This window comes from Oenanthe melanoleuca, chromosome 7 (genome assembly GCF_029582105.1).
Source record: "Oenanthe melanoleuca isolate GR-GAL-2019-014 chromosome 7, OMel1.0, whole genome shotgun sequence".
NCBI classification, from domain to species: Eukaryota; Metazoa; Chordata; class Aves; order Passeriformes; family Muscicapidae; genus Oenanthe; species Oenanthe melanoleuca.
Genome location: NC_079341.1, coordinates 20,740,767 through 20,757,951, shown reverse-complemented (window position 1 = coordinate 20,757,951; position 17,185 = coordinate 20,740,767). Strand labels below are relative to the sequence as shown.

Below are 17,185 nucleotides of genomic sequence, written 5' to 3'. Positions count from 1 at the left end.
AAAGACTTTATTATTATATTCCATTGCATTCTATATATAGATGTATATTTATCATGTAACACTGGTTTTTAAATCCCCTTGCTTCAGACTTGCATTAAGATACCAATTTTACATATTGAAATCAAGCAGTTCTAGTTCTAATATCATTTACTAAAACCCGTCTACTAATGGCAAGTAAATATATTAATTGATACTTTTGTGTAATGCATAATTTTTCATAATAATTTAATGGAAACCACTCTTTCATGTTGTGAAATATAGACTGTATTTAGCAGCTGGACTTTTTCACTAGTGATGTCAAACTCCAGTGAACTAAATACTCATTTTAGCACAGCATCTAGTGTCCTGTTGCTGAACTCCCAGAAGATTTTTCTGTTCAGGGAAATGAGGTTTTTTTTTTTTTTTTCTTCATGTCAGAAATTACAAAATCACTAATTTCTGTCCCTAGCCTGGGTAAAATACACTAATTGATCATGTACTACATTTACAGTGCAGTAGAAAGTACAGTTAAAATGCATGTATGACTACAGGTTAAAATTAAACATGGAATAGATGTTTCTGAGGAAGAATAGCTTTTGTGTTTATTGCTATTAGTGTGTGCTGCCTGCCTTTATACTAAATTCAGCTTGGTGTTTGTAAAGAGAAGCAAAGGCTTTGCAATTCACCAGTTAGTGAAGCCAGTTGTTTCCATGGTGTTAATTTTATTTCTTACTATATTGTCACTGGGCATTATTGTCTAGCTTTGCCAAAGTATAAGGAGTCTTAGTAATAATAATTTGGGAATTCTGTGTGTAGCTCAAGATACTGATCTAAAGACAAAAATACAAGTACAACCTCTTTCTTAAGGTTTATGAGAATAAAGTTGTCTTGATCAGACATTTCTTCTTTAATTTCTTTCATTGTCCATTGGTTCATGTTTTTCTCAGTTTCTGGAAACCAGTGTTTACTTATCATCTTGCAAGTTTTATCAGAAGAAGTTTTGCACATCAAAGTTAGCTGTGATCATACCTTAGTAAAAACTGATGCATGAGAAATTTAATAAGTAAAATTAAATTCTTAAACCCTTTTTGTTCTTGAGTTGGAAAAGTTAATTATTAAATATTGAAAGCATCTTTGTTTTATAGTACTGTGTAATCTTGCCAATAGTTTTCAAATGAAAGGTAGCTTATCTGCCCTTTTTTCTGTTTTGTAGAGAAATGATGAAGAGGCTGTTGTGGATAGAGGTGGAACTCGCTCCATTCTCAAAACACATTTTGAAAAGGAAGATCTAGAAGGTGAGACATGATTTTTCTGTGCTTTATGTTGTCACTTTCTTCTGAAAGTATGGAAATTCCAGTATGTAAACCTATTGATTTGAGCAGGGATGCAAAGAGACAAGAGGGTTTATTTCAAAAAGAGAAATACTGTCGTTTTTGTTTTTGTTTTTTTTCTTTTTTCACAGCAGTGTCCCACAAAAACAGATGATGGAGTTTGCTAGTTTTTGGTGATCTGTGGTCAATATGCATGTGTGACTTTAGATAAGTGTTTTAAGCTTTTGAATATGCAAATACAAGCAGGATTGCTGATTTAGTACTTATAAAGGCTTCTACATTTGCATTACAACCCTTATGTAGTTGCCTAGACACATCTTCTGCTGAACAAAAGCATTCTGGAGTGCCAGAGATTGGATACATATTTGCTGATATCCACTGCAGAAACCACCTAACTTGACCATGTAGAAGAAAGTGAGAAATTTTGAGAACTGTTTAGATATTGGTCTAAAGAGTAAGTTGCATTTTTATTTGTTTAGTGTATCCCAAACTTTACTACTGTACTTAAACTCTTGTACTGAGTTGTGTGAGCCCCCAAGTCATACTTATGATGAAAATTAGTTTCTGCTCATATGATGTCCCTTTCCTGAGACTGGAACCAGCTGATTTTGATACCTTCTTGTAGTGGGACATGGAGCTTCCTGTCTTTGTCACACAGATCCACATGAACTAGCCCAAAAGAAATACTGAGATCAACATACTACATCTGAAAAGTTCCCTGCTTCAGGTCTAGAGCTAGATGTCTCCATCTGTGCAGGAACTTGAGCTTTCTAAATGCCTACCATTGATTACTTAATATTTTTTTCTTTTTTTCTCTGTCCATATGAACTTTGTGCCCTCTGATATCTTTGCCATATTGATGATTTCACTGAAATACCAATGTTACACAGCAACTCTCTGTTGCTGCTTCCTTCAGCAGTGCCTCCCTATAAAGCAGGTGTAGCTGCATTTGGGAGGGGCCTGTCTGTGTCTGTGTCAGGTTGTCTCTCATAGAAGGATGTTAGATGTTGTGCAGTATAAGGTGAGTACTGTGTGTGCAAGGATAGATCTCAGGTAAAAGGTTTCAGGGCAGCATTTAGAGTTTTGGTGTCTCCAGGGATAAGAGTACCAGTGGGTGAGGCTGGCAGTGCCAGTTTTGGGCTTAGGCACAGAACCAACTAGTTTGAATCTCACATTTAATCTGTGGTCTTCAGTCCCTTGATTGCACCCTTATCAAATAGAAACCATTGTATCTGGTGTCCTTAAAGGAACACCCAAAAAAAGAGTGGGAGCTCCCTGTCTCCCTTTCTCCATGGTACCGACTCAAAGACTTTTGTGGGGTGAGTCGACCCACAAAAATATCCTTTTACTGAGTAGTTTTATTGATGATGGTGAGGTGGCATTTTAAAAATAGGCAGCTTTCTGGGGAATGACATCTTTAAGCTCAGTCACATGAGTAGATTCAAGCATTAAGGTTGTCAGAATTACTGTGATGTTCCACATGTGACTATATGGAACATAATTTAAGAACGGTATTTGATTATTTTTTCCTACTGTCCTATATGTATAGAGTTGCTCCTGTGAAATATCAGTGAAAATATTATTTCTAAGATCTGCTTTTAGGATGTTATCAGTACAAATTGTAACATGGCAGTGGCACTCCCACAGTCTTTCCATCAATTTAAATGGAATTAAATTTAGAATAATGAAAAATTCTGCAGTTAGCAAATAAATTTGCGTTTGTTAAAAATAAAATCCTATTCTTTCATGATGTTCTAAGAAAGCAATTTTTCAGTGTAGAATCAATCCTTCATAATGCAGCTAGCTTTCTCAGAAAAATTTCATGCTCACTCTAAGTTCAGATGAGTTTGTCTTTAAATATATAATCACTGCCTTCAAATATACCAAGTGACAAAATATGTTTTGAAGAGATTGCAGATTTTAATATGCAGTTGCTGTTAATAGCATGTCCATTTATTTTGCAGAACATCTAGGCATTTCTCCCCCTGGAAACAGAGAATGTGACTCACAAATATCTGTCTTATTCACTGTACATTGTGTTGGGTTCTGCTGAAAAATGTACCTTTTTCCTAATGACATAACAACTGTGAAATCTGAAATTAAATAATCAGGTGCTAATTGCACATCTTAGAAAAATAGTATAACCACACTATTAATATGTATTATGTAATTAGCTTTTTGACAGACATTTAATTTGGTTTATGTTTTAAAAATGTAAATAGCTAGCTACTGAATATTCTAGGGAAGACTAGCTTTGCCAGGTAAGTTTCAATGGTACCATGTCAGCGAGATGTCAAAATTTGCAATTCATATGAAGAACTACAGGTTCAAATCTGAAAATCAGTATTCAATTTCTTCTTATTAAATCTTATCATTGTAAGTTTTTTTTTTTTTTTTAATTTTACACTATCAACATTTGAACTTCAGAAATACAGATTTAAATTTCCATCTGAAATTCCAAAGCCTAGCAAATATGTAGACTTATATATTTTAGGCAGTCCTTGTGCAAGTATCTTGTAAGTACATTTCTTGTTGAAAGCATGAAGATCTGGTGATTAATCCTGCCTCAAAGAACAGATGCAAGAATAGATTTTTGCCTCAGTCTCTCTAGATCAGTATTTTCTTTCCCTGAGCAGTACAGTAAAACTTTAGGAACATATGACAAGAACTGCAGTACTTATGGGAACAGAGACCAGTGATGCTCATCTTAGTGCCAGTAATAATACTTGCAGTAAGCACTTCAAATCATATTTTTTACTTAAGTTTTGTAGTGCTTCAGAGGTTAATTGGTTGCACATTTTCAGCACGAGTTATTTTTCCATGTGGTTAATTTTTTGAGAGTTGTAAGGTCAGGATCAGTCACTAATATTGAATAGATAATTTATCTGACTATTACATTAATGGAGGGACTGAGAAAGCATTTCTAAAAGAAAAAAAAAGATTATCCTCCCTGGTTATAATCACCTGTTTTCTATGTTACAGACAAAAAAATCCTACTGAACTAAACATGCTCTCATTTTTATCAGTGGTGGAATTCCTAACAAGAATTGGACACTGATTCTGGATGCTCAAGTATTTAATTGCAGGACAGGTTGTACAAGTTACCTGCACTGAGGGCAGCTAGGCAAGTTTTCATGGACAGATGTGCTCATCAACAGCTGCTCTCAGCTTATTCCATGGAGCTGTCTCTGGCTGGCTGCCATTGCTCCAATGTATGGTCAGTAAGAACAGTTTTGTGATCAAATAGATATCCCTACTGTTTATCCCATAGGTCAAAAATACTTGGATTGCTCTGTGTGAGATCTCAGATTCTCTCAGGTCACATGATGAGACTTTTGGACTATGTGGATATGCAATGGATTGACATCACACTCTGGCCAAGGTCTTTTCCTTATCATTGTGTTAGCTGAGGGGAAAAGTGTCCATTCCATGGCCTTCCTTGCTGGAGGTGCTCAGCTGCACATTGAGGATTTTTGTGGGAGTATTTCAGAACTGCTGTGGGTATTACTGTGGCGTGGTTTGAGAAGAGGCTTCAACAGGGAGATGGGTGGAGATCAGATTGTTTGGTGAAGGTCCCAGCATGAATCAGGGATGAATTCTGGCTCTGTTGGAGAAAATTGCAAAATGATCCTTGATTCAGAGAAGTCAAGATTTTGCTTAAGCTTTTTATGTTTCATTCATTTAATCTGCCTAAGCGGCATGGGAAAATTTGCCTCAGGGGAAATCAAGTTTGCTATGTTTCATATCTCTGAGGACATGTAAAATGCTGTATCCAGTACATGCACTGGATAGTGCCTGTCCCTGTACAGCAGAATATGCCTCCTGACACTTCTGCCAAAATTCAGATTACGTGGATTGCTTATTGAAAGTCACAAAAATCCTTCAAGCTTAATTAGAATATAAATATGACTAGCACAACACAGAATGATGCAGAAGCTGAGACTTTAAACTTAAAAAACCAAAAATTAATTTTAGATTTTGTAGAGATATTTTTGTAATTAACAACTTGCATGGAGGATAATTTTGATAGTAGATGCTGAACAAAAAAGGTGAAATTCCAGAGTATTTAATTATTCTCTTTTAAAAATAATTACTTTAGTTATTTTTTTTCTTTTTATATTTGTTCTAGCTTGTGACAATTTAAAAATTATATTAATGAAATTTTGATTATATACTGTTAGGGTTAATATATTAAAAACCTCATTTAAATTAAATGATTAAATTACATGATTAAATGCTGTTCTCCATGTGTTATTACTTAGTAGAAAGTTGAGTGGCTAAAGTTTTTTTAAATAGCCTTTTATTCTCAGAGACTGGAGTATTTTTGTAGAAATAACATCATAGCACACCTGCCTGCCACTGACATTATTTACATGAAATTTAATAGAATCTAGCAGCTCATAGGACTGAAAGAGTATATATTTTAATAACTTGGCCTTGATTCACCTCAGTGTAGAAGAAAGTCAGATACTGGCTCTGCTTGGTGAGACACGAACATCAACCAAGATTTCCCTTCTCCTTGGCTCCCAGGATGCTACAGGCTACTGCAAATAATTTGTTACCATGTCAGTACAGATCCCCTGCTCCAAGCTTCCTTGCCTGTGCTTCCCTTGGGTGCCCTGCTCATCCTGACATTGTCTGACCTCGCTCGTGCTCCTCGCAGCAGCGCTGGCTGCTCTTGGATGGGAGCAGTGAAAGCTGTGGAAGCAGAGTGGAGGATTTGGCTTAGTCTGTGCCTGAAAGGTTGCTCTTTCATTTTGTTGCCATACTCAGGCTTGTTCCATTTGTGATTCCTAAGGCATGTGTTTCTGTAGTGCCTCTCATCTAGTTTTGTTTTCTTTTTCCTATGTAATTCAGTATTCCTCGAGATCTCACTTTTCTCCTTTCGTCCTGGCAGTCTCCTGGTTTGATCCCTTTGCTCCCCTTGTCCCTCCTCAGCAGTTTCTGTGTCACTGGGAAGGTGGTTCACCTTGAAGATTCATGAATAACACTGAAGGATATGTTCACAGAATATCTTTGAAATTATGAATAATGAAATAATGGCAGCAAACAAGTGCCACAGTGTTGGTTGAACACCACAATCTTTAGCTGATTATGAGGTTTGGTTGTGAATTTGGTTTGAATTTACTCTGAGCTTCACGGACAAGACCTTTTCAGTATATGTAGGGACTAAAATTTTCAAATACTTCACTTTGTGAAATCCCAGATGAAACTGACATAAACCAATTTGCCATTATTGGTGAAAGCTGCTAAACTGCAGCATGAGAAGACAGAAACATTCCTTTTTTAACACACTGTTGTGCTAGTACTGAGGTTGTTTTTTTGTTTTCTTTTGGTTTGTTGCTAATTTAGAAATATAGGTCAAATTTTTCCCTCCAATAACCACAGCTTCACTCTCCATCAGTGGAAAGAGTTGTGTCTCTGAGGAGGTCCTTTTATATTCTGTGTCTGGTGGGTTTGTTTTTTTTTTTTTTCTGTCTGGCAAGGTCCTGATCTTGTGATAGAACCATACATACAACACGTCTGGATTCCTCTGGAGGAATCTAGGAAACTTGAAACATAAGTGCTGGTAAAAAAATACTTTTTTGCTCACCTACGATCTGGAAAAATCTTCTGTTAAAATGCAAGAATTTTTGGGAGGGTAGTGAATGATTGAAGCACTTTAAAGGGTCCTTAACTTTAATGACTTCATTGAGATGCTCTTATTCTCCGTATTCAATGTGTCCTTAATGTTATCTTGGGTCAGGGATACTTTTTTTTTTTAAAAAAAAAATATATAATTTCTCTTGTAATCTACCTTAGAATATAAATTACATGTATAATCTAAAAAAAAGTTTAAGGTTTTCTTGTCAGTTCCTCCAAATTATGGCACGGCAAAAAGGTGAAAAATGGGTTTTGGGCAAAACATAACCCCAAACAGCAATGTAAGGTGTTGATTTGGGAAGGATTGCTTTTGTCTTTTCTGCTTTTTCTCCAGCTCTGCCTCCCTGCTGCACTACAATAACGAATCATGAGTCATGTACTCTCTACTCCTACACAATTCACCATAATCATTTTCTTTCCTGTAAGGAAAAAGGCAATTTTTTTAACCCTACATGCACTGATGGTTTTCCATGTCTACCTCACTGTTTGTTTTTGAGAGGATGAAAAATAGCCTTTGGTTCAGCTCTAGCTGTCAATGCATACGAGAGGCTTCAAGGCACTGAGTGTTTTCCAGAGGAGGGAGAAACCCCTCTGGTCCTGCTAAGGTCCGCAGTCAGCTGAGACTTGGCTTGAACTACTGGCAAAGTATTCTCTCTCAAGGCATCTTGCCTTTGCAATGTGTTTCCTCAGTGGGTCACAGAAGCCTGCCTTTGCCCCTTCCGGAGGTGTTTCAAGACCCATCTGTTCCCTTATCTGCCCCTGCCCTCCGTGCCTGTGAGCAGGGATCTGAAAGCCTTGGTGTCAGCAGGTGCCTCAGGCAGATTCAGAGAATCCCAGGTGGGAGGCAGCACAAGCACATGTACCCTGAGCATCTGCTGCTCCTGGATGTTTAGATGCAGGACAGGCATTTTTTTACACAATTGCCACCAGTCAGGCTGGTTCACTAAGAAGCTCTAAAGTACCTACTTGAGTTCCACATTCCTGATGGAACATGGAGATCTGAAAGAATTTCCATGCTGAGAGAGGCTTTTCTCCATGGTTTATGCTGTGTTTAATTTATGTTACAATTTTAATAGTCAGAATTGGTTTAGATATCAGTAAGCCATAGGATTTATCTGGTCTTCCTGAGTTTTTCTATTAACCTTACATTGGCATCAGTAAAGAGACTATAATTTTTTTCCTGCTAAAACACACTCTGAACTCAAATATTTATTTATTACACATATGCTGCTAGAAAAGTGAAACAAGAACACATGCATTAGTATTTTTTGTATTAGGATTTAGGAGCAAATAATTTTTAAAAACAGACCCACTGAGAAAATGCAGTAATACACAAAGATTATTTACAATGTGAAAGCTTATTAAAGAAATGCAATGCACTGAATTGATCTGCTCTGCAATGACCTTTATACAATGCTGCACATCCGCTGGTTAATTGTATAAAGATTGTTTTTAATTAAAGACTATTCTGAATCAGATTGCACACAGCTGGGGAACAAAACCCAAAATATAAAGTTAGTTCAAATTTCTAGCATAAGAAGCTTATGGTTTACCTTCAAAGCATTAAAACATTCCTTGAGTTAAAATATTTAAGGATTGAAGAAATAATAACCCTTGGTCTAAAACATTCATTTTATTTTTTACAGGATTACATTGTATTCAAATTATAGTATAAAATATTTAAAAAGGGTCTTGCTAGTTATAATTAATTTTGAGACAGATGAAAGTGCATATAGGCAAGTGAAAAAATCAGGATCTCCCCATAACTTTTGAAGAAAAGAAGTATTGTGCTGTATGTGTCTTCAGTTTGTGAAGTATGAATTCATTGCCCTAGAAAAGACAGATATGAAACATACATTATTAATATGAATATGTCTTGCAGAGACATTCCTCAGAGTAAAATCTAAGTAGAAGTGTTGTTTGGGCTTGCTGTGTTTCAAAGGAGAAATTATTCCTTACACTTAAATTTATTTTAGGAACCCAATAGCAAATTAATAAAAAAAAACCAGCCTCAGAATAGCAAACCTTTTCTGCATATCCCTCGAGAATGACAGAAGTAACATCTAGAAATGGTTTTCAGAGCCTGGCATTCTGGGTCTTTGAAACCAAAAGCTTATCCTAGCTGCCTATCTTATGCATTAAATAAATGGAAAGAAAAAGAAATGTAGTGGGATTTCTAAATCTCTGAAAACACATAACCCATTATAATTGATGGTGCTTGATGACTTAACTTAGATACTTCTGGAAATCCCATTACAATTATTTGAGTGATGTGACATTTCAAGGGAAAATGGAGATGGAGTGAAAGGATTTGTAAATGTTTCCCTTAGTTTAGTGGAATTAAGATCTTTTTAATGGAATGATAAAAGTACAGATTTTTTTGTCTCAGTGCCTCCCATTCTCCCAAAACCAGTTTTAATGCAGAAAACACACCCATTTGGTATGGAGAGCAACCTGTTATGCTCACCCCTTAAACCACATGTCAGTTCTGTGTTAGAATGGTTCTTAGGTTGTACCTGATGTTGATGATTTGTACCCTCATGTAACCTACAGTTGTTACAATTTCCCATACATTAGTGTCTTTGTAACCTTGCCAAAAGAATGAGAAATTATGATCTAATTGAGCTAGGTACTGTGAAAATGTATGGCAGACCAGAATTATTTTACAATATTTGAGCAATATTTGGCAATATTAATTCATTTTTAGTTGGGATCCTGATGAAGTAAATAATAAAAGACACAAAAAAATTCTTAAAGATAAATGAAAGAAATGTCCATATAGAATCAGTTATTATCTCTAAGGATATCCTGGATAGTGGATATCCTGGTTGATCCTGACTTCACTGTATTAGAGAAGCCCTTTCTTTTTAGAAATTTTAGTCAGTTTTTCCTGAGATCTGCCCTGCTGTGTCCGTGTTTGACCTTCTAGTCCTTGCAAATTTAGAGAGCTCTTGGGAAACTCTTGTTTAATAATGCCATGGACAATTTGTACAGAAAAACGAACATTACATTCTGGGCTCTAGATCATTATACCTACCATGAAAAGGTTACTTGAAGTAAGGTAATACAGTAATTGGATTTCTTTTGTATTTCCTCTTTCCTTTTTTGCTGCTTCTATCATTCATTGTCATTTTGTCAGCAATTTAGAATTCATTACTCTTTTGTTCCCAGATGGTCTCTTTTTTGCTCCACAGTTGTGATCTTTTAATAAACCAGAACTACTTAACTCTCAGATTTTCTGCTTTTTGCTCTATGATTTTTCTGTAGAAAACGATTGTTTTTCCCCGTCATTTTCTTTTCCTCTTATTTGTCTGAACCTTGTTACAAGCACCTACCTCCTCTGTATATATTGAAATTATGACAAGGTAGCACTCTGCTGATCTCAGTAGGTTCACACAGAAAGAGTAAAATCCACTTTTTTTTTTTTTTTTTTTTTTTTTTTTTTTTTTTTTTTTTTTAATGTCTATTTCAGTTTCCAGGTTCCTGGGTTGTTTTTTCAGTGTGAACTGATTGTGTCTGTATAAGGAAAATTGCTGTAGCATTCAGACACACACCCATGAATGTTCTGGTACTGTATCCCAGTGTAATGAATAAAGAACAGTCTGGACTCAAGTACTGGTTTCAACTCTGGAAATTAATTGAAATGTGAGTCTCAATAAGCATTTCCTGATGCAGGTACAATCTGATTATTGACGTGGGAGAAAACTAGGATAAGCATACCCACTTCTATCACAAAGCAGCAGGAATGTACCTAGTTACTAAATTAAAAAAAGCAATCTATTTGCACCTCTGGAAATTACTAAAGTTTTAGGAAGGGTAAACCCTTCCTTTCAAAATGTTGTTTTGCTTTTTCTTCTATTCAAGGACGGGGATAAGGAATTGTAAAGTACTACATTACTCATGTCCTTCGGTACATTTCTAATGAATTTTTCCATGTGTCATGCACTACTGACTTGAAATACATAAAAGGCAGCAGTTCTCTTTAAACCATTTCTTGGGTTAAATGTGATAAGTAAGAAGAAAGAAGTATTAAATAAATAAATATTTTTCAACTTGTGGGCATTGTTTTAGGAAAATCTCCTGACTCCATGAGAATAGTCTCTCAACAATGGATGCCCCTGCTTTCTAGTCTCCTCTACATGGATCAAAGTTAAGGAAGTAACTAATGTGGTGTCCAGAGTCTTTTCTCCAGTTTTTTTAGCTCTGGCTCTGCAGAGAATTCCTGCCAGTGTTGAATTTCTTTGATGTTTTGTGACACATCTGCCTTGCTGTGTTTTCTGCCTCCTCTGAAGTCTCCATGGGATTAGAGATCACGTGCTACCTTAGCTTGGTGTTCTTGACCTTTTCCAGATGATTGACACTGCTGAATGATTATAGCAAAGCAATTATACATGAGTTGTGTTATGTTCATTTCAAGGAGAAAATAATGTTATTTGAGATGAGTAATCTGGACTATGTCTTTCTGCTGAGTAAATGTAGGAGACCTGCTTGCAGTGAGTCATTATTCCTTTCCCATTTGTTCTGGTTAGTGGCTCTATCTGCACATTTCTTCTACGCTCTTCCCCTTCTAAATTCTCTGATCCTGTTAGCCCACATAGCTAAGAGACCTAAATATTTTGGGCTTGATCAGCAGCATAAAATGCATCAGACTTGAAGGCAGCAGGCATGCAATATGTACCTTCTTATGTATTAAAAAAAACCCAAAAAACCAGAAGAAATGAAAGCACCCTGAGATACCAGCAACGTATTTATGATGTGAGCATGAAAAGTTGTATATGGATGATGTGCTCTTGCTTGCATAGTATTTTATTGTTTTTTCAATTTCTTTCTTTCTTTTTTTTTTTTTTTTCTTTTTTCTTAGTTTTTTATTCAGTGAATTTCCCACAAGAATTCTGTCAAGGTTTGGCTCATAAATAGGAATGAGTTTGGTAAAGTTCTTGTACACACAAAGCAAACAGCAACTTTACCAAATGTTCAATCCAAAGAGATCCATGTGTCTCTTTATGTTACTGTTTTGGAAGACATTTAACAGAACACCTGTCTGGCTTTAATGAAAGTTCACATACAAAGATGCAAACTTGAAGGAAAAAAGTAAATCTGGCACCTCATCATAAGGACTTCAGTACTGGGATTTCTTCCTATATCAAGGGCTGTGTATCTGTGATGCTAAATCTTCATTATTCAAATCAATACTGTTATGACTGTTAACATTAGAATAATCAATACTATATAACTTCAAACTTACCATAAGAATGATACCATTAATGCTATTAAGGGTATTTATATTGTTTTGTTGCCATAGCTGCTTTCTCAAAGGTACCTTTGTTTACCTGCAGGCCACCGAACGTTGTTCATCGGGGTTCACGTGCCACTGGGTGGAAGAAAAAGTCACCGACGCCATCGACACCGCGGGCACAAGCACAGAAAGAGAGACAGAGAGCGAGACTCGGGATTAGAAGATGGGAGAGAATCTCCTCCTTTTGGTAAGACAGATTTTATTTTTGGATAGGTCTTTAAATGATAAACATCAGCATGGTTATGCATACTATGTTATGTTATCACTTGGACATGATTAGCAGCGGGCTTTTGGAGAATCCACCAGAGCTCTGCTGGTGATTTGTTGCTTTGAACAAACCCACTGAAGGCAGTAGCCAGTGGCAGTCAATACATAAGACAGCTCAGTGGTTTCTAGCACTGAAGGAGCACTGTGGGAGACTGTTCCTAAGTGTTCGGACAGACTGCAGCCACTACCAGGGAAAGCTCTGGAGTATTTCCCCCTAAAACATAGAAAAGTTGTGGTCCTTTACAATTAGTTTTGTAATAACGTTGATGTTACTGAATCTGCAATGTTTTATCAGATGCAAATCATGATCTAGGTTGTGTTTACCTTTTTCCTAACATGATACTGTAAATGTGCCATCGTAACATGAATCTGCTAACTGTGGACTTGAGGAAAAAGCAGGAAAAATACTTTTCAGTAAACAAACCTGATATAAAGCTCCTAAAGTTCTCAAAATTTTAAATTAGAAAACAGAAGAGAAGAAGGTAGTCATTAATAAATTAGTCAAGCTTTGTCTCAAAACACGAGAATATGATGTGCTGTTCAAAAAAAAAGTGCATGTGATGACATATCTAAGGCTATGAAAATTGTTTATAATGGAAGCATGTGTAGAAAACAATTTGCTAGTATGTTTTTTAATCATTAGGAAAATGTGCCAGTGTAATTTCAGGTTACAGAATAGTAATTATAAGACGTTCTTTAAATCAGAAGTTTGTGTAATGTATGTGGAATGCTTTTGAGCAGTATATTGTAAGTGGTGATGGTTAGAGCTTGAAATCCTCAATCTTGCACAATGGTTTATTATACTGAGAGTAAAACAAAGTCAAGACTTTCTCAAACTTCACAGATACAAGTTGTGTTTTGAAAACTGAACAGTGAAGAAAAAATTGGCTGTGGTGGTTCTGTCTGGAATGGATTACAAATGTACAAAGACCCAATACTATATTGAAACCAGTTTCTTGGAAAAAAACAAAGTTCATAAATTATTAAAACAGTTTTCAAAAAGAATATGCATATATACATATAAAGTCAGATTAAAAAGAAACAATTGAAAGTTACATTAGCCAAGAAGTGAGATATCTTGAACTATGAAACACTGTCTTCTGTTGAGTCATCTGGTTTTATTTAAGTGCCAGTACGTGACACATTTTGGCTGAGAACGTGGCTCTGTTCTTTCAACTTCTGGTGACCTAGGCTCGTGTCCTTCTTAATGTCAAAAGTGAAAAAAAAAAACCAACCAAATTAACTGGCAGAATCTGTTCTTAATAGTCGTTGACATTTGTGCCTACAATAAAATGCAACGTTCAACATAATTCTATGTTAGGTAAATCAGCCTATGTTCAAAGGATCTCTGAGGGTGAAATAGCAGTAATATGAAAAGCACATTTGTAACTTGGTGTTCACTGCACTCGTCCTCAAGAAATGAGGTGTACCTCAAGAAATGAGTATAGATCTGCAGTTTTATAAGTCACATTTTCACTTTTAAAGGTACCATAGCTACCAATTAAAGTGTGTGTGTAAGTGGTGTCACTTGACGGACAAGTTACAGGCCAGAAACACGGAAATATCTTCTGCTGAAGATATTCTTCAAAGTGCTTGGTTGATAACAATTCAAAGAATCCAAAGATAGAACTAGAAATCTGGGAATATCCAGTCTTTTCACCCTGAATAATTATCTGAATAGTAAATTACGAGGGTTTTCCGCTTTGTCTATCTGACTCCTGGAAGTTTGGCCAGCGACCCAGGTTTTGAGCTTTGACATCTGTCCATCCAGGCAGAAATGTGGCATTCTACAGACAAGAGTGAAAGGGACTTGCACAATGAAGGCAAATCTTAAAATGCTACAGTGGTGGTGAGGACAAGCATATACAGAGCAGGCAAACAAAATAATACAGAGATTATTAGTAGTCTATATCTACCTCCTTCTTTTACTATGGCTTTTCCTTACAGGAGTTTCAGACAGCTTGTTGTGCTGCCTGAGGAGAAGCATTGCCTCTATAGAGAATATAAGGATAGATTTTCTATGGTTTAATTGCACAGAGAGAGCAACAGATACTTCCCACACTAAATCTGACCCTACAAAACCTCAGTAAGCTTTTTAGCTCTTCCCCACGACTACAAGTTTCTAACAGTGACCAGAACTGAAGGAAGCCCTAAGGAAGACAAATGTACTTCCTTGTTTTTATGTGTAAGTCAATATAAGGGACTGTATTACCTGAGAGAGTAGATCCAAACTAGTCCCTTAATTTATGAATCATTCTGATTTAATTGAGCAAGCAAAAATGCTTAGCTCCATCTTTCTATTGACACCTTTTAATGCATTTCTGCCAAATAGTAGAAGGCTGTATGCTTGGGAACTGTGAGGGAGGAGGGGAAAGTAAAAAACATTTTGATGAGCAGGTGCAAGAAGAAAAGATGGAGAAAATAAGCACTGTGAGACCAACTGATAGAAAACGGTGCTTTGAAGTAAGTCAGAAAAATACATAAGGATTTTTATGATACAAGAGAATAAATTAGCAGTGTTTTGAAGCAGTGAAGTATGAAAGGCGATGTAATAAAAGCAAAAGATCCAACAACTGAATAATAGAGATTTTGGAACAAGTAAGGACCTGAAATATTCAGACATGAAGTGCTGCACACTGCTCAGTTAACCCAGCATGGGATAAAGCATTATTTTTTGTCATAATCTATAAGTGTAAAATTTATAGCTTTATGTGTGCAGTTCCATCACGTGCAGATCTTGCTCTGCTGTCACTGCTCCAGGGAGCTGTGCAGTGCTCTGGGGCTGTGTGTGCCCAGTGCAGAGTGGACAGGGGCCACCTGGTTCCTGTCCAGTAAAAACCAATTTGTTAAAGTGTTTTCTGAGTATCAGCATGGGTAGAAAACACCTCTAGTCAGTGTAATGACAATAAGGGGAAGCTTCCTTGTAATCCCTTTGAATGCTGGCTGGGAAAGCTGTACTAGCTACTTTCTGGGAAGGTTTCTGTAGATAATAGATTTTTTAGAACATTCTGACATCGGCTCATAAGCTTTTTTTTTAATCGGCTACTGTCACTTTTCAAAAATAACCCAGGTGTTCTCAGCGTACAGATTCAGAGATAACTGTAGATAAGACAAATAATATGCAGAATATGTACTTAGTGGAATGAAGGAGAGTCCTGTCATTTAGGGGCACAGATCAGTCACTCAGGTTTGGATTTTGTTTTCCCTACACCTGATTCTCGTTATCTGTCTGTTGCCTCTTAATGAGATGAGGTTGTAAAAGGTGTTTCCATTTTGCAATAATGATGTAAATTGCACAATTTGCACATGGTTTTCACATTGGGCTTTTCTGTGTAGTAAAAATTGTAAGCTACGTGATTTCAGTGGTCTAGGTTTTCATTATCTTGTCCCTTAAATTTCTTCTTGTCAAAGAGAAAGAGAAATTCAGTGAATTTATCCACTCTAGTTAAAAAATGCAGTAGTGCTGTTTGTTTTACTGGAGAGGTTCACTGTTCTCACTTGAAGTGCTGCTGTTGTAATTAAGGCCCCAGTTTCATTTCAACTTAAGCTTCCCTTCTCAGTTTTCCTTGTGGGGTAAAGTATTGTGACTGCTTTGTGAATTAAATTAGGGAATTGATGCAAATTAACACTAATTTGATTAAAAAAAAAGCAGTTTCTAGCCTGGGGCATTTCTTTGGTGCTGCTTGTGAGGGCAGTGGGTGCCAGCCCCTGTGAGCTGCAGGGTCACCAGGCTCCATCAGTGCCATTGGGTCGTGGTGGCACTGAAAGCCTGGTGCACATTTCCCTTTGGCTGCTGGGGATTACTTGCTTGTGTGCATGTGGATTTTTGTGGCAGTTTTCTGTGGCTTTTTCGATGTCTGCTGTTTGCCTGTAGCCAGTGAAACAGCTCTTTGGTGCTCATGAGTTAAAGATGTTTAAGTAGCTGTTTTAAAATGGTGGCATAGGAAGACTTTGGCTCTGGATAGGGTGTCTTTAAGGACAGGCTTTGTTGGGGGTTAAAGTGAACACAGCTGTGAGAGCTGGGGTTTGACTGCAGCCTCGTGTATATCCTGTACGACTAGACACTGTTGAAGCTTGTGGAAGGTTTGGTTTGCTCTTTTAAGAAATCTGGATTTAGTAATCCCTAGTTTTAAAGAGGCTTAAATTTGTAATTCATGATATTGGATGTGGCAAGGCAAGCAGAACAGCCCTGGAGGTGAGCCTGACATAGGGCTGCACGCACACTCAGGAAAGGCTCTCTGAAGGTAATGCAGCAACAAAAGTCAAGTGCAAAGCTGGCTTCTCTTGTTTAGTAGAAGGACACCTGAAGCAAGTAAATCTGTAAGACTCAGCTGGATATATTTGGTAGCTAATCTCAAGTGTTGAGGGGTTACTAGTGGGGTAAATTTAATTATTTGTAAAGAGTATGGCTGTTAAGAGAATTCACCAGCTCTGAGCTATAGGCTTGTATGATGAACGATGAACTTGGAATCTCTGGGCAGCTGTGGAACAGATTGCTGCAAGAAGGAGCAGCCCTGACACAGAGTTGTGGTTGCACTTGGGGATGTTTTAAATTAGGGAAATGGCATTTATGATTTCTTTCTACTTGTGTTTTGCAAGGTGGGATGGTGTTGTAGGACACTATTTGCCACTACCTGCACTCAGCGCTGTTCCAGGGAGCAGCTCTTCA

The 17,185-nt window shown here is 36.9% G+C and overlaps 1 protein-coding gene across 2 annotated transcripts in view; it reads left to right on the top strand.

Moving 5' to 3' along the window:
- SLC4A10 (solute carrier family 4 member 10) overlaps positions 1 to 17,185 on the top strand; it is a 147,768-nt gene that overhangs the window by 53,515 nt on the left and 77,068 nt on the right. For both annotated transcript variants that reach the window (XM_056495981.1, XM_056495980.1), the window contains 2 exons: positions 1,193 to 1,274; positions 12,290 to 12,436. In XM_056495981.1, coding sequence (XP_056351956.1) covers positions 1,193 to 1,274; positions 12,290 to 12,436 — 229 coding nt within the window. The remainder of the gene's footprint in view (positions 1 to 1,192; positions 1,275 to 12,289; positions 12,437 to 17,185) is intronic.